At 38.1% G+C, this 21840-nt stretch overlaps 1 protein-coding gene across 2 annotated transcripts in view; it reads right to left on the reverse strand.

Annotated features, from left to right (window-relative positions):
• LOC122799330 (mitotic-spindle organizing protein 2B-like) overlaps positions 1-19617 on the reverse strand; it is a 280734-nt gene extending 261117 nt beyond the window's left edge. Inside the window, exon 1 of one of the 2 annotated variants that reach the window (XM_044068310.1) lies at positions 18994-19617. In XM_044068310.1, the coding sequence (XP_043924245.1) occupies positions 18994-19205 (212 nt within the window). In that variant the 5' untranslated portion in view covers positions 19206-19617. The remainder of the gene's footprint in view (positions 1-18993) is intronic. The other variant, XM_044068311.1, reaches the window with a different exon arrangement.
• Between the last annotated feature and the right edge of the window lie 2223 nt (positions 19618-21840).

Raw genomic sequence — 21840 nt, forward strand, 5'->3', positions numbered from 1 at the left:
ACCATTGTTAGTTTAGTTTAACTTTTGTAAAAAAACAGCGTTATAGTCATATCTCTCTCTCTCCAAAATTTTGCAGAATGTCCCTGACTTTCCCTATATTTTTGTCCTGTCCCTCATAAAAATGATTTCTGTTAAATCACTGAGAATTACAGTTATTTAGTAATACCATACACTTAAGTTTCATAATTTGTATCATTCAGAAAATGCATGTTGACTCCAAACCTGCTGTTCTGTTAATTTTTAAAGAAATATTACGGTAGCATTTAAAAATTATACCTGATTTTGGCCCATTGTCCAACCTCATTATTGCTTTGTCTATAATTTTCAAGAAAGAAGTAGAGAGGTACAGTTATGGTATCAAATAGTTAGGAATTACAACAAGAGGATACTGACTATTTACCCATATGGATGAAGAAGGTGACCACAGAATTTAGTACAACCCTGAAGGCCAATACCACCAGTAATCCCCAGTCTCCACCATAGATTTAATGTGTAGTCCACACTTCCCGGCATGTACTTAGCACCCTCTCCCCAGACACAGGTTTTCACTCATCACCCCCAGATCATCAGGTGACTGAGCCACTAGTCAAATCCACACTGGTTGAATAAGTCTGGTCTTTATCCCTCTATAGCACAGGGCTGGTCTACTCTAAGAAAAGGCTTTTGACCTTAAACAGCTGATGTTTTCTATGGGCTTGTGGTCAGTGATTAGTGGGAATTACCTTCCCAGGAGGTACAAGTCAAAACATTCACTACTACATTGCAACTGCAATTCTTTTTTCTGATATCTTTTTCAACATCTGAAAATGGTCTACTTGTGTAAGCAGTGACCTTATAATGACCTTCCATGGACTTTCTTAATATGGCTCTCAAGCCAATAGAGCTTGAATCCATCTCATGTACAGCAGTGCTCTATAGTTCAAAGCATACCATAATGATTCTGAACAGAGATTTTTCCTTAGTAAGTCTACCGCTTGTTGCACTTTTTACCAAATAAGTGATACCTTCTTTTCATTAATTCTCTCAATAGATTTGGTATTTCTGCAAGATCTCTCATGAAGACTTAACACCTTTTCTGCGGTGGCTGAAGGTAATATTTTTGGTAATAAAGAATAAATTCTATATTCTTTCTCAACAAAAATACATTTCCTCTGTTTAAACAGATTCTGAAACTCACATGATTCAGGGACACATGAAGTTAATTATACTCAGCTGATAATACAACCCACTGCAATACAAGTTAAAATTTCTTTTTTTTTTCAAAAAAATTTTTATTTAATTGTTACTTTTCACAACAAGAAGTAACAAATAACAAATGGAAAAAAACACACAGAATATATCAAGGTGAGAAAAAAAAAACAGTACAATACTTAATTTTTGCTAACCTGGCATGCTACCCAAGGAAAGAAATATTAGAACATTAAGTAGAAAATCCAAAATAAAATACAGCATTCACTAAATGAAAAACTGATTTAGGTGGAGGTAAGAAGGAGGGCGTTGATCTTAACCAAAACTTTTGTATATATAGCTTTCTTCTTTGGACTTTTAAAAATGAATTTTTGCGCAGCAATGTAAGTGTCAGCCATTGACTTAAAACTGTTGCAACATAGTTTAGTGCGATCTAACCAATTTTAGAAATGTATAGTTTCATGAGTGAACATAAGAGGACTAAAACATGTGTCCAATTTAGAAAGAGGACATGTAGGGATATGCAGAATGGCTAGCTCCCAAGAAAGGGTTGATTTATGATAGCCCATTTTTTGAAGGCGGACTTTTAATGGCGTCAAAGTTTGTGTGTGTAATTGCAGGACCATAGAACATGCATTAGGTCAGCATATGGAGAAGAACAGCAGGGGCAAGAAGGAGATTTGTTAGAGTCAAATTTAGCTAGTTTAGCAGTGTAATAAACATTATTATTGATCATTAACTGTGTGTAGAAGAGTTTCTTAAAGGGGAAAATATATAGTATTTTTTATGGCCAAGAGCTTCTGGTCTTGTGAAAGAAAGGGTTATATTTATCCCAATAGTTTGAAAAAGATAGTTACTATGCTCTCATGAAAATTGGAAATAGCTGCCAATTGAACCTTGATGGTAGAGACCGAACAACCTTGATTGAACAGAGAAGCTAAAAACTTCAGAACCTCTGACACCGGGACTGTTATGGGGTCTAATCCCCGGAGTTGGGCCCAAATAGCAAATCTCTTCCATTTGCTGCTATACATTTTCTTAGTAGAAGTCTTGTGGGCCGAGGACAAAATATGTATGACTTCCGGGTCCAAAGCATGGTTCCTGACTATGGTCGGAAGAGGAGGAGCCAAGCTGTTAACTTCAACGAGTGGAGGGACTGATGAAGCTGTCCCGACTGATGGGTCAAGAGATCCGGAACTTGGTCCAGGAACCATGGACCGTCCAGTGCATATTTGCGAAGAAAGGAAACCAGACTTGACGAGGCCAGTATGGGGCAACTAAAATCATTTTGCTCTCCAAGCGAATCGCCTTCTGGATCACCTTGGGAAGAAGGGGAACCGGTGGAAAGGCGTATAGCAGACCGGTGGGCCAAGCTTGGACTAGGGCGTCCTTGGGAATCTCCCCCGGAACTGGGGTGAGAGAGAAGAACTGTTGGCATTTCGTGTTGAGGGGGGTTGCGAAAAGGTCGCAACAAGGAGTTCCCCATCTTCTGAAAATCTGAGTTGCCACTCTGTCATTCAGAGACCACTCATGAGGGGAAAGAATAGTTCTGCTCAGTCTGTCGGCTATCACATTGGATTTCCCTGGAATGTGTGTTGCTACCAGAAAACGTTTGGTTGCAATCGCCCAATCCCATACCTTCATGGCCTCTCTGCAAAGGGGGTAGGATCTGGTCCCTCCCTGCTTGTTCAGGTACCAGACTACTGACATGTTGTCGGACTGAATGGCAATCATGCCCTGGGGAAGGTAACTGTGTAGTGCTTGCAGCGATAGAAGCACCGCTCTCATCTCTAGTATGTTGATGTGGAGGAGACTCTCGTCGGAGTGCCACTTGCCTTGGACTGACCTGCCCAGGTAATGTCCCCCCCACCCCATCTGGGAGGCGTCCGTAGTCAATGTGGCCACTGGAGGTGGTGGAACGAAGGGTCGCCCCTGATCCAGGTTGGAGGAAAGAAGCCACCAACGAAGGTCCTGTTTGCACGTCTCTGTGATCAGAATGTGGTGACAGAGGGAGATCCTGATAAGACCACTGGACTGACAGGAGCCACTGGAGAATCCTCATATGTAACCTTGCCAAGGGGACTAGGAGAACGGTGGCCGACATGGAACCTAACAGTTGTAGGACCATCCTGGCTGGGGCTCGACGTTTGAGGAGCAAGGCTCGAACTTGAGACTGTAGTGTTTCTATCCTCTCTGTAGGAAGATAGACCGCATTTGCTTTGAGTCTATCTCTACTCCGATAAACCGAATGCGCTGAGATGGCAGCAACACGGACTTTGCCCAATTGAAGGTGATTCCTAGGGAGTTGCCTAGAGATATGGTGGCTGCTAGGTTTTGCAAGAGTAGACGCCTGGAGGTGGCAGTTAGGAGCCAGTCGTCTAGGTATGGAAACACCTGGAATCCTAGACTTCTCAGGTGAGCAGTCACCACTGCCAAACATTTGGTGAACACCCTGGGGGCTGTGGTGAGACCAAAGGGCAGTGCACGGAACTGGAAATGACTGTCTCCCAGGCTGAAGCGCAAGTGTCTCCTGGACGCCTGATCTATCAGGATGTGATAATAGGCGTCCTTGAGATCTATGGAATATCAAGGTAGAAAACCCCCCCCCCCAAGAAAAAAAAAAGCAATTGACATTAAGTAGAAAATCCAAAATATAAGAAAAGAAAAACTACAACAAAACTTTTGTATATATAGCTTTCTTCTTTGGACTTTTAAAAATGAATTTTTGCGCAGCAATGTAAGTGTCAGCCATTGACTTAAAACTGTTGCAACATAGTTTAGTGCGATCTAACCAATTTTTAGAAATGTATAGTTTCATGAGTGAACATAAGAGGACTAAAACATGTGTCCAATTTAGAAAGAGGACATGTAGGGATATGCAGAATGGCTAGCTCCCAAGAAAGGGTTGATTTATGATAGCCCATTTTTTGAAGGCGGACTTTTAATGACGTCCAAAGTTTGTGTGTGTAATTGCAGGACCATAGAACATGCATTAGGTCAGCATGCGGAGAAGAACAGCAGGGGCAAGAAGGAGATTTGTTAGAGTCAAATTTAGCTAGTTTAGCCGGAGTGTAATAAACATTATTATTGATCATTAACTGTGTGTAGAAGAGTTTCTTAAAGGGGGAAAATCTATAGTATTTTTTATGGCCAAGAGCTTCTGGTCTTGTGAAAGAAAGGGGTTATATTTATCCCAATAGTTTGAAAAAAGATAGTTACTATCATTGATCATAGAAGATATGAGTTTATATGAGTTAGAGATCATTTTAACAGGTAGAGTTAGATTATGAAACATAGATTCTAACCAGGGGATATTTTGACCTTTATCTAATAAATGTATGAACTTAGATGTAATAACATCACGTATTTGTCTAATAATAACTAAGTATTTCTTATTTACTTCAAGAATTTTACATAAATTAGACAGAGATTCATTGTTATGTTTAAGTATATCCCAGACTAAAATATTTTTTATTAGCGGGAAACTAGAGAGGTTGATTGGAAGATTATTAATTCTGATATTTGGATTTAAGTGCAAAGGTTGAAGTAAAGGAAGTGATTCGTCAAGATTTATAAGTTTTAAAATATTTTCGAAAATAATAATCTTTTGTTTTATGTTATTTGACAAGTTAAGACTCCGTAAATTGTCTTGTGAAATAAATGGGAGAGTAGCTGGATTTAGGTTAATTCTAAGAATCTGTTGAAACCATAACTTAGACCAGGTGGGATAAGTATTATAATCTTGTAATTTAAGTTTAGAGACATATAATAATCTATTAGCAGAGATGATTGAATAGTATAAATGAAAATTTGGAAGGCCCAAGCCACCTCTGGATTTGGGAAGGGTTAATTTGTTATATGCAATTCTCACCGATTTGGGGTACCAAATAAATTTAGCAAGTACTTTACTGACCTTGGTCAAAAGGACTTGGATACCAACTGATCTACAGAGTTAAATTGAAAAGAAGTCTAGGAAGTATATTCATCTTAATTATAGCAGATTTTGATAAAAGAGACAACTTCAATTTTTCCCATCTCTGAATATCAAGATTTAGACCAGGATCTAAGAAGATTATTTTGAAATATAGATGAATGATTATGATCAAAATAAATCCCCAAATATTTGATATCAAAAGTTGTTTTGAAAGGAGAGGTAGGGAAATAGTTTGGTTTATGAGCCATAGGATTAATGGGAAAGATGCAAGATTTCTCAAAGTTTATTTGATAATCTGAGGATTTTGAGAAAGCATTAATGGAAGTTACAATCTTGTTTAAATCAGTATTTGGAAGTTGAAAATAGATGATCAAATCATCAGCGAAGGCCGAGAAAAGTATTTTTGTATTCATGACTTTTGGGATTGTATGGAAGGTATTTAGTTTTATATAAAGAAACAAAGGTTCAATGAATATATTAAAGAGAAAAGGAGATAACGGACACCCCTGCTTGGTGCCATTAGTTACTTTTAAAGGTTTGGACAGAATCTTATTTATCCTCAAGCATGTAAAGGATTTACTGTATAAAACTTTAATCATATCTATATAAGAGGAGGGAATGTTAAAATATGATAAAGAATGAAAAAGAAAATCCCAATTAACACTATCAAAAGCTTTAGCTGCATCCAAGGTTAGGGCATACATTGGATTTTTATCTTTTTTCAACAGATATATTAGAGAGTCTAGGGTTAGGGTGTTATCCCATGTATGCCTACATTTCATAAAGCCCGCTTGTTCCATGGATATTGTAGATGGAAGAACTTTTCTAAGTCTGTTAGCTAAGAGTGAAGCTAAAATCTTGATATCAATATTAATCAATGAAATAGGGTGATAATTATGTGGATTCGTTTTGTCTTTTTGTTTTTTTTTAGAATTAAAACAGTTCTCGAAGTATTCCAATGAAGGTCTGAGAAGCCATACTTAATTATGTAATTGCAGACTTTTAATAGGATAGGGGAAATTATTAAAATAAAAGTTTTGAAAAATTCAGCTGTGAAGCCATCAGGACCTGGGGACTTGCCTAACTTAGGTTTGATATAGTGGATTGGATTTCTTGTATGTTTAAGGGAGCTGAGAGCATATCATATTGATTTTTATTAATAGAAGGAAATTTGATGGAATTTAGAAAGTCAAACATATGGTGATGCAAAACGTGATCCATATTTTCTTTAGAATAAATTTCTGAGTATAGGATAGAAAAAAGTTGTATAATTTCCTGGTCCGAATTAAAAATTTTATCTTTAAAGAGTATACAGGATATTTTAGGGGGTTCTTGGGTATTCCGAATTAATTTTGCAAGTAATTTAGAAGGAGCTTGTGCCCATTCAGAATAAATTGCAATCATCTTTTGTTCAAAAATGGTTAAGTTCTGTTTATGTAGTTGAAGTAACTGATTCTGTGTCTCGCTAATTAAGTTATCTCTCATGGGTTCCGGTTTAAATTTTTGTTGTTTCTCTAAGTCAAGAAGTTTATTTGTAAGATCAAATTCTTTGTTTTTGTACTTAAGGCAAGAGGCTTTATCAATTATAATACCTCTGATGCAAGCTTTACATGCAGCCCACTGTATATCTAATGGTATATCAGTGATGTCGAGGTTAGAGGCAAGATTAATTAATGTTACAGTGATTTCTTGAACAATATCCTTGTTACGGAGTAAGTTATTGTTAAGTGACCAGTTATTATAAGTACATGGGGAATTAACTTTTTGAATAGGATTAATCTTTAGGGATATCTTAGAGTGATCTGACAAGGATCTCGGTTCTAAAGAAAGATTAATTTTAAAGTGGGTGAAAGATTCAGAGATTAAAAAAAAAGTCTAGTCTTGACCAAGATTTGTAACATTTTGAGTAGTATGTATATAAGTCATCCTTAGTAATATGGTCTTTTACAGAGATGGGATCAGTAAGTTTGAGATCATACATTAGGTCTTCCAAAGCAGAGGAAGACTGAAAATTATAATACGGAGATTTACTAGTACGATCTGAATTAGGGTCCAAAACAGCATTCCAATCCCCTCCCACTATGATATAGTGATCTTTAAAAGTTGCTAGAATATTATGTATTTCTGTAATAAAGATATGTTGTTGGGAGCAGGGGCCATATAAGTTAGAATAAAATTGGTTTATCTAGATTGGAAAATTGGGATGTAAAAAAGCACCATCTGCAGTTAGCATCCGACCTCTCTTTTAAGATAGTGCCTTGGAAGGATTTTTTGATAATAATCGCCACCCCTCTTGAGTTTGAACTATTTCCTGCCGAAATTATAGATTTCAACCATTTCTTTTCCCCATCTTTGACCCAATCAGTACCATGCATGTGTGTTTCCTGAAGAAAACATATATTAGCTTGTGATTTAAAAACTAAATGAAGAAGAAGTGCCTTTTTGGCTTTATTCTGCAGCCCTCTGACATTCCATAAATCAATAACAAGTGTCATGACTAACTAAGAATAGGAAGTTTGCATTAGTAAGCAATGTAAAGTGTTAGGGATAATTGACTGCATTTTAAGGGATTCCATAATTGAAAAAGGGAGCTGTATATATATAGATAATAAGTAGTGAGAAAGAGGAAAGAGAAAAAAAGTAATTAAGGTAGCCCATCAGTTCCTTCCACAAAACCCCGGTGCCTACCCACCCTATCCTACTAGTGGAAGGAGCAAAACAAATAATAAAACAAGAATTTATGTAACAGGTTAGCACAGTTATTTTTGTAATGTAATTATAGAAAAAACAAAAAGTACTTAAATAAGCAAAAATACAATATTTACATATATACAATTCTAACTGACTCCAAGAGCAGGCTATATTAGAACCCAAGGCAAAAATATCCCCGAGCCCTCAAAATACATAAACATTTGAAGCCTTTGAAAAAAAAATACTATCTCACAGGGAATCAAAAAATAAAATAAACAAGCCATCAGCATGTAATGATGCGCGATGAAACCACGCATAACGAGAGATAGCTGATAATATCACAGTATAAGGAGGATATCCATAACAAGCCTAGCAGAGAGTTCGCGGATTCATCTGATTAATTATTATGGACAAAACAGTTAAGCTTGCAGCAAACAACATGACAGCAGTAAAAAAAGAAAAAAAGGTGAGCAAAAGTGCTGAATACTGCGCCAAATGTACAAGACAGCAGGAACTGATACAGCAGCATCATCGTAGGACTTGTAGCAAGTTAACTGAATTATCCTTTTCTCGTTGTTTGAACCAGTGATCCAATGGTTGCAAAGAGAGCAGATGCAAAACGTATCCTTGTAGATCAAGCATTTCAGCGACACTTCCGCTGCGATAAACTAGAGAAGAAACAGATATCTAGCCACAGATCTAACAGCTACAAATATAATAAAAAACTCCAAGGTATCAACAAAAAAGCATGCAGCAGAAAGCAACAGGTCGATGACTAAACCTCTATTCTTTGCCATACTAGATCCAGATTCAGATTAAAACCTGCGAATCAAACACAGCATAATCACACAACTCCGTGGACAACTGAAGGAGGCAAAGAAGTAGACGGCAGGACATTGATGACCATAAGAAGGTTGACAATTGAGTTGTAACAGTTGAGTTGTAACAAAAAGCGCTTTTTCCGATAAATTAAGAAGCCGAATAAGAGTTAAAAGCTTTGACAAAAGCTTCTTTGGCTTCTATCGGAGTACTCGCTGAGTATTTTATTTCTTTAAAGGAAAAATATAGAGTGTTTGGGTAGCGCATTTGAAATCTCACATTTCTTTTAATTAAGTCAGCACAAAAAGGAGCTAACTTTTGCCTATTTAGTTTTATTTGGTGAGGCAGGTCTTGAGTGAGAAAGATTCTGTGGCTATTCCAAGTAAAGTTTCTTTGCTTTCTGGCAGCATTTAGGATATTTTGTACATCTTGAAAATTTAACAGTTTTGTGTATATAATACGTGGAGTTGGTGAATCTTGTCGACGAATAGAAGCTCTGCGCTCTTTCTATTATTATATTACCAGACAAGTTGTTCGAACCCAATAAAGCAGTAAAAATCTGGCCACATATTGTCCTCAGGTTTTGGTTGTCATAAGTTTCAGGTAAACCCTTGATAATGATGTTATTACGTCGGCTCCTAGCTTCTAGATCTATTATTTTTGACTGTAATTCAGATATAAGCGCAGAATTATTTTTAACATCATCAGTTATTGAATGAATTTGAAAGTCATTTTTTTCTGTTTTTTGTTCAAGAGTGTCAACTCTTTGTACCAGATGATTAATGGATTTAGTGAGACCAGTCAATTGTTCAGAGAAGCCCTGAATGGCATCGTGGATTGGTTTGAGCGCTAATTTAAGGTCATCTAGATGAAGGTTAGGGTCGGGTTTACATTTTGAACCTGTTTTATTACTATTTGTGGTACTGCTGTTGTCCGTTGATGTTTTTGTGGTTCTTAGTCTTTTACATGAGTTATCCTTTTCCGGAGATAAGAGTTATCCTTCTCCGGAGATAAGACAAGTTAAAATTTCTATATGGTAACTCTAACCTGCCTGACAAACTGCACTGAACATTTCTATAATATCACAAAACAGAAAATACACTCACCAATTCAAGTACCACAGTGTAAAACCTTGTCCCACCAGCAACCCCTTAAGAACACTTAACAATGGGTTTTATGTTTCTGAATTATTACTTGTAGATGATGAATAAAAAGCTACATAAGTCTGGCCATACCTCTCAACTGTCCAGATTTTCGCCTCATATTTTTTTTGGTGAGTTCCTCATAAAATTTCTGGTTTTCTGGCAAATCTCTGGGATGATCTGATGACTGAAGTTACCAAACAGTGACATACATTTGGAATTCAAATCCTTCAGAAAATAACACTCTCTATTACTAGCAGCTTTCTAAGTTTATAAAAGCAATTTTTAAATCTGCTCCTGTTTTTGGGCTTTTGTCCCCCCATTTTGTCAAGCTTTGTCCAGATTTCTTGCTTTATTGCACTAAGAGGTTGACAGGTATGAGTGGCAGCAAAACAACATTGTTCCAAATGGAACATTCCCTCCCGCTTTTCAATAGCCACAACTGAAAGCTTTCAGTTGCACAATAAAAGCAGAAAAGCAAAATAATTTTTAAAGGGCATTATGGTAAGACTTGTTCTGACAAACGTGTATATGTATGCAAGCCTTTCCAAGAGGTAACAATATAAAAAAAAATTCAAGTCATTCAAATTATGAATGACACGAAATTTTATTTTTACACCACAATCAAACAAAATGTTCATCTGGTAGTAGGGTTACCACCTGTCCCACTTTGCGAGGGACAGTCCCTCTTTGGGCAGTTGTGTCCTGAAAAAAAAATTGTAAAAATGGCAAATGTCCTGAGATTTTATGGCAAAATTATTTCCTATATTTTGTGTAATAGTTGCATAAAACAGTTATTCTGTATCCGAAACACCTAATGTTATAAGAAACAGAATAAGCAACTAAAATGCTAAATAAGCTTTTATTTAGGCATAAAAAGTGAAGGTCTGTCCTTTGTACTGGCCATGGGTATATTTCACCCTGCAAAATCTGACGTTTGTACCAAAAATGTCCCACTTTGGGCATTTGAAAAGGTGGCAACCCTATCTGGTAGCAAAGAAAATACTGTGAGAAAAGCAGCTACACTTAATACTAAACACACTCCTCTTGGTTTTTGGCACCATAATAACAAGCTTTTAGAGGGTGGCTGTGGTGGTGCAGCAGTTAGCTTTGTCGCCTCACAGCAAGAGGTTCTCTGGTTTGATTCTTGGCTGGGGTGCCTTCTGTGTGGAGTCTGCACATCCTCTCTGTGGTCACGTGGGTTTCCTCTGGATGTGGGAAACCATTATTTTTGATTTTGGAATAACTATTAGATGTGAAGATGACTGCAAGTTGTACAACATCTAACACTAGTTTACCATGCCCACCAAGAATGTGCATTTGAGAGAGTTTATAAGATTCGTACCGCTGTAATTTAGCTGACGGTGGAATCTAATCTATACATGGTAACAGTGAAGAACAGCAAAATCTTTCTAAACAATCATAATTGTGCTATTACTTCCTGAAAACTTGTTATTGATGGTTTGTAAGCACATTTGAAGAACATGGTTAAGAAAGAATACAACAGATGGAAGAGTTGTGGCCAGGCATGCTTCTGATGACAATAAAAGTTCATTAGTGCTGTACAGCCACTCCAATTTTTGGCCAGTTTTAATTACTAATGAATTAACATGCTTAGTGAATTTTAATAGATTATAGAGCATCAATCCTAAAATTTTGGGGGGAAGTGACATTGTTAACAGTGGCTTGTTCAACTGAGAATAGATTTAAAATATAATCTAATGAATATATACTACTAAGCAAGTGGTTATCACCAAGAAAAAGCACTAATTTTGCTTTGTTCATACTGAAATGAAGGCCTGCAAGAAATAGTCATTGTCCCTTACTACAAATGGTTTGCAGGTCTGACTGAACAAGGGAAGTAGAATCAGCTGAGAAGTAAGACAGTCGAGTCATTCATGTACATGACTTGTTCAGTGCCATTATAGTGGGTTACCAAATTGTTCATGAAGGCTGATAATTAATCATCTGTTAACCAGGTAAACAAAATGGCCATCACGGACCATTTTCAGCCAAATTATGAGCCACAACTGCAAGGGTAAATTAAATATTTATATATTCATTAGAAAAGCCAATTAATCATCATGTTTTGGGGAGGTACAAGGAAATAGGAGTACTCGGAGAAGCTATGAAAACATGGGCATGACATGCAGACTCTGCACAGGAAACAAAATATTACGATTGTACTATTGACCCATAGAACACCAAGACAAGGTGAAAAAGAGAAAGATAGGGCAAGGTTCCACTTTATGGATGGAGTTCTGCCATCAGGCTAACTGGAGAGCCACCTACAGCTACTAAGGAAAAATCAACTAGAGGAAAGATGGCCCAGTACTAGTTGAACACTGACTGCATCAAAGGCTTTAAATAATTCCAAATAAGGAGATTCGTCAGCCTTTCATGTAGCAACACATTTTCTGATACAGTCAGTTATGTGAAGTAATGTTGCATCTATCCTATGCTAAAGGTTGAAACCAGGCTAGGCATTAGAGATAGCATTACTATTAAGAAAGCAGCATAGAAGTTGATTGTATACTTATTTTTTAAAGACATTTTGAAAGACAAAAACAAAGCAACTGGACAGCAGTCGTTAAGATAGGTAGATGAGTCATCTTTAAAGTGGGAGACTCAATGCTATCTCTCAGGAAGATGGCACCCTGCATCCTTAATGGCTCAGCTGATTACGATAAAGTTCTGGCAAACAGTTTTAGAAATTCCATGCAGTTAAGCTAAGCTATCAATTTGCAGAAGTTACATGTACTTCAAAACTACTTATCCTTCAGGCAATGCGCTATCTCAAGCCTGAGAAGGAAACCAGACATCTTTGATTCTAAAGAAATTATCCATTCCTTCTCAAGTGATGTATCCAGACAAGGAAGTATACAATCTTTATGGGTAAATAGCAACTTCCAATTCCAAAAGAAAGGGGGGGGGGCTAATTCAGCTGCAAACATTGGGGTATGATTAAATTAGCAAGGCACACAACAAAAGCAAGTGCATGAAAAATGTAACACCTATTCTCAACAGTGAAAGCTGCCGCCCAATGTGGGGGAGGAAAAGAAGAGAACCTCTGTCCTGGATGAGTTGTATTAGAAAGCCACATGAAAGTGTATGAGAGTGCGTGTGAGTGAGTGCATAGGTGTGCCTGTGTAGGAGTACGTGTGTGTATGTGTCTTTGTAAAATCCATATTGGAATGCACAGTCCTGTCCTTAAAGTCTTCACTGTGTGCGGGAATCCCCCCTCAAATAAAGGGCAGATCGGGTGTTATGCCACTTTACTGGTTCCCTGTCTTCCTGTATGCATCTGTCCCCACACCCACAGCAGCTATAAGTACATGACATCCTTTTGTTAATTTCTCTTTTGCACCATAGTCACTAAATTAATGGAGATATACTCAGTATCAACATCTACTAATAGAGACCTGGTTGGGGGGGTATCGTCATATAATATTGTTTCACACAGTAAGTCCACATTTTAACCACAGTGCATTGTCTAACATGGCATCACTCACATACTGTTGTGCACATCCACTACCTGCCTCGCATCTGCAATAAAAATGAAGGTGTAAGGAGAGAGGACATAGATGGCACTGAGGGATACTGCATCTGTAACTAGATTAGGTGTCCTTATAAATTCCATATGCTGTATTATGGGCCCAAATAGTAGAACTCATCACTCTGAAATGCAACTTATGTGGTGTATATGCTTTTACTGTGCCACATTTTGGCACTTGTTGTTTGACAAAGCACCAATTTGTATGCAGTTGTCAGATTTTAGATTATACGCAGGCTGGGCTATTACATTCAAATGACTTTGGCAGAAGCATGTTTACAATTTGAATGGATAATGAGCTACATTATAATTGAATGATATGGAATCTCAGTACCTTTCTTTGACATAAATGGCCTTATGGAGGCAACAATATTAGTTTGTATTCCTCAAAGTGCTAGGCTGCCCCACCCTCCTATTTAAGTTGCTGGGGATGTGACTCTCTGAAGAGACTGGGGCAGTGTGGACAACACAGTGGAAGGACCTTTTATCAACACAGCCCTGTTCTTTTGGAATATGGTCTCTGATGGGTGGAGACTGAAAGTTGATCACTGTGGGCAGACATTCTGAATGAGGTGTGAAAGTAAAGAGAGTTGCTATTGGTGAGTTAACGAAAACAGCCATGAAATAAATGGACAAAGGATTTGCAACCTGCTCAGCACAAAGGTGGGAAAAAGATTATAGAGAGAGGGAATCACCTGGGTTAAGAAAAGTGTTAATACAGCTTCAGAATTCATTTATTTATTTGATATGCATGTGGTGGTTCTGCTGAGACAGAAATATTCCCGCTTGATCACTAGTATGGCAGCTTTAATATTTTTTTCTGGCCTCATGACACAACATAAGATTTTTAGATGATTTTCCTGAGATGGCCTGCATTTGTCAAATGAACTGAGATTTGTAGAAAAATACAGGGGTGGTTGACATCAGGAATGGGAACCACACTGTTCAAGTATATCTAGATACACTGTGAAGTATTCACCAGTCTCATCCAAGACATCAAGCTCAGTGTTAGAGATATTTGTGTCAAGTTTACTGATGTTTTCTGAGTAAAAGAAATTTTGAATTTTTCCTATATTAGTAAGATGCCAAACTGCAAAAACAAACAGTCAGGTGCTCAAATTCCAACATCAGACATACTGACGAGAGTACCGAATAAAGAATTCATACTGGCCAGAAAACATGCCAACTCTGGGGGTTATATAGTTTAAATTCAATAGGCCAAAAAGGTAAGATAAATGAGCAGTGCCCACATTACCAAAGGCAGACTTTGAGCTGACAGACAAGTTACCCATGACTAAAACTTTAGGTTCAATGTTATCAGTAAGCCAGTACAGAGTTACATCTGCAGCTGTAGCATTTCATTTATTTTACTTATTTAACATTTCTTTACAGAAAAGTCCAACTGGGAAAGAGCCCATTTTCACTGGAGGCCGGGGAAAAATGCTCCAGCAGCATGTCTTTGGAATGTGGGAGGAAACTGGAGCACCCAGAGGAAACCTATGTGAACACAGGGAGGGCATGCAGACTCCGCATGGAAGGCACCCCAGCCGAGACTCAAACCAGAGAACCTCTTGCTGTGAAGTGACAACACTAACTGTTGCACCACTGTGCTGCCCTAAATAAACCAACAGAACCAGGCAGGAGTTAACACAGAGGATTAAGACTATGAGCTGTTAACAAGTTGCTTCCTGTAGTCAAGAGTGGGGAGTATGGGGTTGAAAAGATATATGCAAATGCAACAATTTAACCTTTATGACCTTAAAGGTTACTGAAATGGATTTTCTGAGAGCATCACACATTAGGCAAATAACAGGTGAGATCAGAACACTGAACATGGCCACACCAGCAGTACCTTTGTGTCCTGTTGCTGTTACAACACTTCATCCAGGTAAGAGATGGTTTCACACACAATATAATCCAATATGAGCCATTCTTTTTGATATAGCTAGAATATTAGCTTGATAAGACAACTTATTTTAATTATTTGTTAACTGGTAAGCCCTCTTGACACAGGCATTTCTTTTAAGGGGTGGAACCACAACACTGTCTCGGTAAGTGAATTGTTCAATAGGCAAATGAAGGTTGAGGCATTCAAACTCTTGACATCAGGAAGTAGCTTGTTAACAGCTCATAGTCTTAAATCCTTTGTGTTAACTGACAAAAAGACACAAGATACACAATGAACCATGCAAGCGAGCTATGGAGTCAATGGATCACATTTTAAAATACTGCTAGCATTTATACATGCTAGTTTTACTCCATTGCAATAATGCCAGTTTATAATGTGTTAGAATTATGATAGTATTTGTTTTGCAATGGGCCGTGTTGGGTTGGCTAGCACTGGCAACAAAATTAATCTCTCAGTAACTACACAGTTAACTATTGACTTTAAGAGCCCTCCCCACAGAAGACAAATGGTGGAGCACAATTCTGACAGAATTTGTAGCTGTATGATTTGTGTACGATTCTGAATGTGATGCATTACAGTGTTAAGAAGCTGAAAGCTCATGTTACAGTAATGTTCACAACAAGCAAAGCAAATCAAACAAACTAGAAGACAAGCAATTAACACAGGAGGTTTTACTACCATATGATATGTGATGTTTCACTGGACATCTACAAAAGTCAACAATTTTACTAACAAAGCATTATACTAAGCAGAGGGATGCTGGCTGAGGCAGGCAAAAGGCAAAACCACACCCGGATATGGAGGCCCAATTAATTCCTAGTAATCTGCTTTAACTCTTCATTATCACAAACATGTCCATACCAATCCTACTATATTATATATAATAGTTAGATACGTTACCAATTCATGTAACACCGTACAAATTGCAGAAGGGGTCATTACTGGGCACATTGCGGGTGCTGCAAAGAGCACTTTTGGCTAACATTAAAGAGTGAAACAATACTAATTTCATGAACTTTAATCATACTTTGACTTAGGAAGGGGCTCCATTCCCGTCATGGTATTAGAAACCCAAAAGATTTGGAGAAATTAAAAACAGTAGAAATCCTACTAATCTGCAGACTTTTTTTTAAGGGAGAGTTGCAATCTGGGCACCTAACGAGCATGGTTTTCCTAACAATTTTCTGTGTACTTTGCTATCACTACATCTTTTATGCATAATGAAAAAAGGTAGTTTTTGACAGCAAGGGGAGAGGTAGGTTTATAATGTAGCTGGGCAAATGTTCCAAGTATACCTTACACAATCTACTGGGAAAAAGTTAGCAACAAAACACAGTCTTTTCCCCTTCATCTCTAGCAGATGTAAAGTAACTGTTTCATATGTCTAGCTGCAAGATGAACTTAAGGTACTGAAATAATCGCTTATTTAAAAAAATGTACCTTATATATCAGTTTGGTATGGGTTTAGTCTTGGGTTAGCAGAATGGGTACATTAATTTCATCAGTACTTATGTATTATCACAACCACATATTCTCCCAACCACAATGAGTGCTGGTTGCAGGATAGTGAAGATATTTGTCTGTATGATTATAATAAAAATCGTCCACTGTTTTGGTGTGTATAATTTTTTGTTCTCATCTGTCTGCCCACGACATCCCAGAAAAGTCTTATTAACTTTTCTAAACTAAATCTGTTTTGTATGATGAGTAACTTTCCAGTGTTACAAGGTTCATGTCACTTTGCAACTGATTGTGTGCATTTGCAAATTTTTCAGGTCAGAAGAATAACTGCTTCAGGGTCAGAGTGTATTGGACAGAGGTGACTAAAGGGGTTCTGCTAGGAAACTCAGCATAAGTCTCAACTGTTCAGATTTTCGGCTCATAGTTTTGGTCATTTCCTCATGAAATGTGTGGTTTTCTGGTGAATCCCTGGAGATAGAAGTCAGTAAATAATGACAGACATTTGAGTTTCAAGCTTCGTATCCTTCACCAAATGCATGGTAATGCAAAACTTATTATTCTAACAATTGTCTAAGTTTATAAGAGCAATATTTACAAAAATCTTTCAACCTTTATCCCCTCATTATTTTTGCATATCTTTTATAATAACTGCATTTGCATAATCCAATAATGGGCAGTGATCTCAGTTAATTAAATATTGTGGTAGCGGCAATATGTGTCAGACAATCCTACTTGGTACAGTTAAATCAAGCGCAAAACAACAAAGACTACTTTCTCAATAATACTACTAACATGCTGGCGAAAAAGCATGGTTGCGAAAACACAAATAATGGCCCGGCGAGAAAGCGTGGTTGCGATAATACACAAGTACCATTTCATCATTAGTGATATGCCACCAAATAACTTTAGCAAACATTTGGGTGGTATTATCACTTGCTAGGACACCCACATAGTCAGCCAGATTCTAAACGACTTTCTCTCAGTGCAAGTGACCATGTAAGCAAGCCTGTCTTTTATGGGACCTTACACCGAAGCAAGTCACTTACACTGACAACAGGTCTTTTGGAATCAGGGCAGACTTACACTGAGAGCAACTCTTTTGGAATCTGGCCCTATGCCTTTAAATTTTACATCATTAGTCCAGTCTTGGAATGTTTATGAAATTAAAAATTTATGGTATTACCTTTGAGATGCTGTACTAAAATACCACATAAAAATGAAAAATGCAGATCGTGGAGGGTGTCTGGGACAAAGCAGATGTCACAGAGCTATGACAGGAGCAATAAATTAAATTAAAAAAAATCAGATTTCAGCATTCTCCTATATTATGCTGCCTCCTCAATTTTGATATGACAGGGACTTTAAGTGAGGATGATCCAATTTTAGACTCGCACATTTGGTAAAAAATTTACTTATTACATGGAAGAGCTGCCTAATAAATAGAGTTTCTTTGGAGAAGTGACATAGTGGCGTTTACCTCAGAGGCACAAGGTACAGGGCTTAATTCTCACACTGGGAAGCTGGACTAGGCTTAAAACAGTCTTCCTGGATCATTAGCTTAGTAATTGTCTATGAAATTTTCTTAGACAATTAACTCAGTGTACTGAAATAAATTTATGACTTGCCTTATAACTTATAAAAGCTAACAGCTCTACCTGAAGAGCACATTTTACAGCTGATGCCCTCAGTCTGTAACAGATTTTGCACAAAGTTCTCTAAAAGAGCTCTAGGTGATTAACAATAATAACAAAAATGATACAGCAGTTCTAATGCTCAGTAGCTACATGGGCACCAAAGCAAAATGTTATAAGTCTGAGCTACTGACTACTTACAATGAATGTTTTCTCTCTCCAGAGTGGGAATGGAGCAGAGTAGCCTGAACTCCTGATGAATATCCAAGTTGGCAAGTACTAGGTCCAAATATATCCTACAAAGGTGGTGGTGCGTATGTGTGTACATGCGTTTGGAAGCATCATCATTTGAAAAAAAAAAAAAAAAATCAACAAAAAGCATAACATACTGTAGTTACATAATTGTTAACCTGCAGCTTGGTGTGTTTGTGAAACAACATTTAACAGTCAATTTTAATGTTTAGTAAGCTGAATGACTGCAACGCTTGTTCCTTTCTAGGGTCAGAAATAGACAACAGATAAACTATGACGTGGTATGTAATACCCACATAACCCATATATAACATATGCATTCAAGCAAGAACACATAGCATGTAAGTCTATGCATCTCTTGAGCGGTTCAGGTACAAGAGACTACTACGAAATTTACAAAAGCTCTTGCTTACTTGAAGACTTCCTGGTCTGCTGTAATTCCGGCTGCCTGTGTTAACTCATAAAGTTCAGCTTCCTCAGCATTAAGGACTTTTTTCTTTTTCACTGCAAATTTTTGTATGTTTCCACTGATTGCTGCTACTGTCGGCTGCGCAGACTGAAGCTGTCCTTCCCCAGTTGAGGGCAGTCCCGCACCACTGACTACCTGCTGCTGAGTAGCGGCCATGGTATAATCTTAACTAGTAGGAAGAGTTTCACCTGACATTCAATCTACTGCAGCGCAATTCAGTGGGGAAAAACAGAGAACGGCTGAATAAATGCTACTTCAAACAAGAGATCGGGTATTTCAGAACAACACATCCCCACCAGTTCCCACGGCAACAGTCCTATCTGCAAAATGCACGAACAGAAACAAGAAAAACTGCTGTAGTTCCGGGCTATAAAGGGCCTCTGCCTCCCCTTCTCGTTTCTGAAAGAGGAATTGAGGTGACATGTACGCAGAAGATCTTTAACAGGAAAGACGTTTACTTTTGTGGAACCAAATGCTGTTGAAGTTTGGTTTCCAAGTGATGAATGCTAGGAGGGAAGTGTCGTTGACGGGAAGGAGAGAGTCCATTTATCGCTAACACAGTGGCATATGCAAATCCTGTGTTCTGAGTTAAATAACACCACCTGACATAGGGGTACCACCTTTTCAAATGCTCAAAGTGGGACATTTATTGTAGAAATGTCAGATTAGCAGGACAGAACATACCCATGACCAGTACAAATGATAGAACTTCACCTTTCTGCCAAAATAAAAGCTTATTCGTGTAGCATTTGAGTTGCTTATGCTATTTCATATACCATTTAGGTGTAACAGAGAAAAAAATAACTATCTTATGAAACTATGAAAGAAAACTTAGGAAATATTTTCGCACAATAATCTCAGGACAACTGCCATTTTATCAGTTTTTTCGCAGGACACAACTGCCCAAAGAGGGACTGTCCCTCACAAAGTGGGGCAGGTGGTAACCCTAACCTGACAGGATTTGTGAACATTTCAATCATAGCTTTCAACTTCTTTGGTCTGGAATTCTGGACAAAGTCAAAAATAAAGGGTGGGAGGGGTGGACAAAATTGGAAGAGTATTTAGAGAAGAGGAATGAAGGTCAGCTGGACTAAGACAGAATATATGTGTGTGAATGAGAGGGAGGATAGAGGAATGGTGAGGATGCAAGGAGTAGAGGTGGCAAAGGTGGATGAGTTTAAATACTTGAGATCAGTAGTTCAGAGTATTGGTTAGTGTGGAAAAGAGGTAAATAAGAGAGTACAGGCAGGATGGAGTGGGTTGAGAAGAGTATCAGGAGTGATTTGTAACAGACGAGTACCAGTGAAAGGGAAGGTCTACAAGAGGGTAGTGAAACCAGCTATGGTTATATGGGTTGTAGACAGTGGCATTGACAAAAAGGCAGGAGTTAGAGCCAGATGTGGCAGAGTTAAAGATGTTAAGATTTGCACTGGGTGTGAGGAGGGTGGACAGGATTAGGAATAAGTATATTACGTGGGTCAGCCCAGGTTGGAAGGTTTGTAGACAAAGCCAGAGAGGCAAGATTACTTTGGTTAAGACATGCGCTGAGGAGGGATGCTGAGTATATTGGGGAGAAGATGCTAAGGATGAAGCTACCAGGTAACAGGAAAAGAGGAAGGCCTAAGATAAGGTTTATGGATGTGGTGAGAGAGGACATGCAGGTGGTTGGTGCGACAGAGCAAGATGCAGAGTATAGGAAGAAATGGAAACAGATGATCCGCTGTGGCGACCCCTAACAGGAACAGCCAAAAGAAGATGATGATGATGATTTAAATATGTCTCTAATTCACTTAACTTTATTAAAAATGCATCAATATGCATTTTCAGAACATCAAGAAGTATGAAACTGTAATGCCTGCCATTTTTGACTGACTGTACTCATACCTCTCAATTTGATTTTGGAACAATTGAGGGGTATGATTACAGTTAGCCAAAACAACACAGTTCAGTAAACAACTACTAATATATCATCGCCTCCAGTGGCACAGATTCACTTAACTTTATTAAAAATGCATCAACATGCATTTTCAGAACATTAAGAAATATGAAACTGTAATGCCTGCCATTACTGGCTGACTGTACTCATACCTTTCAATTCGATTTTGGAACAATTGAGGGGTATGATTGCAGTTAGCCAAAACAACACAGTTCAGTAAACAACTACTAACATATCGCCTCCAGTGACACAGATTTTTTTCCCTCCCAGGCGGCCCAGCATTTTTGAACGTTCAAAATCTGTAGACATATACCATCACCAAACTGCACAAATGAATGTAGGAAATGGGGAACGTTAGATATCGGCAACTTTATTCATAGGTTCATAGGTGTGTACTAAGCTAATGGCCCTGGAGCCTTTACAAGCCTAGCCCATAGGTTTACCTTGACATCGTGCCACCCAACCTTAGTTCCCAGTGCCTCTGTCGAGTAGAGCCACTGGAGTGATCCCTGGGGTGAATTTTCTATTTCCCATTCACTCATCAAGATTTCTCTTGAAAAGGGCCATTGAGGTGCTCTGTTTGACATATATGGGAAGTCTATTCCATAGCATGGGCAGTCTCTGGGTTATGAACCTGTCCCTCCAGCATGTTCTGTTAATTGTGGTAATGAGGCTGAGGTCTCTGGAGCGTGTGATGTGGAGGGATTGGGATTTCTTTAGATGCAGCATTTCTAACAGGGCTGGATCAGGCATGCCTTTGTAAGTCAAGCAGAGATTGCCTCTAAGTAGGCAATATGAGACAGAATAGTTGGAGTTTTTTGAGTCTGACAATATAGGACAAGTGTTTAAGGCCTA

The sequence above is a fragment of the Protopterus annectens genome, chromosome 4.part0 (genome assembly GCF_019279795.1).
Source record: "Protopterus annectens isolate FY-2018-M chromosome 4.part0, PAN1.0, whole genome shotgun sequence".
Lineage (NCBI taxonomy): Eukaryota > Metazoa > Chordata > Ceratodontiformes > Protopteridae > Protopterus > Protopterus annectens.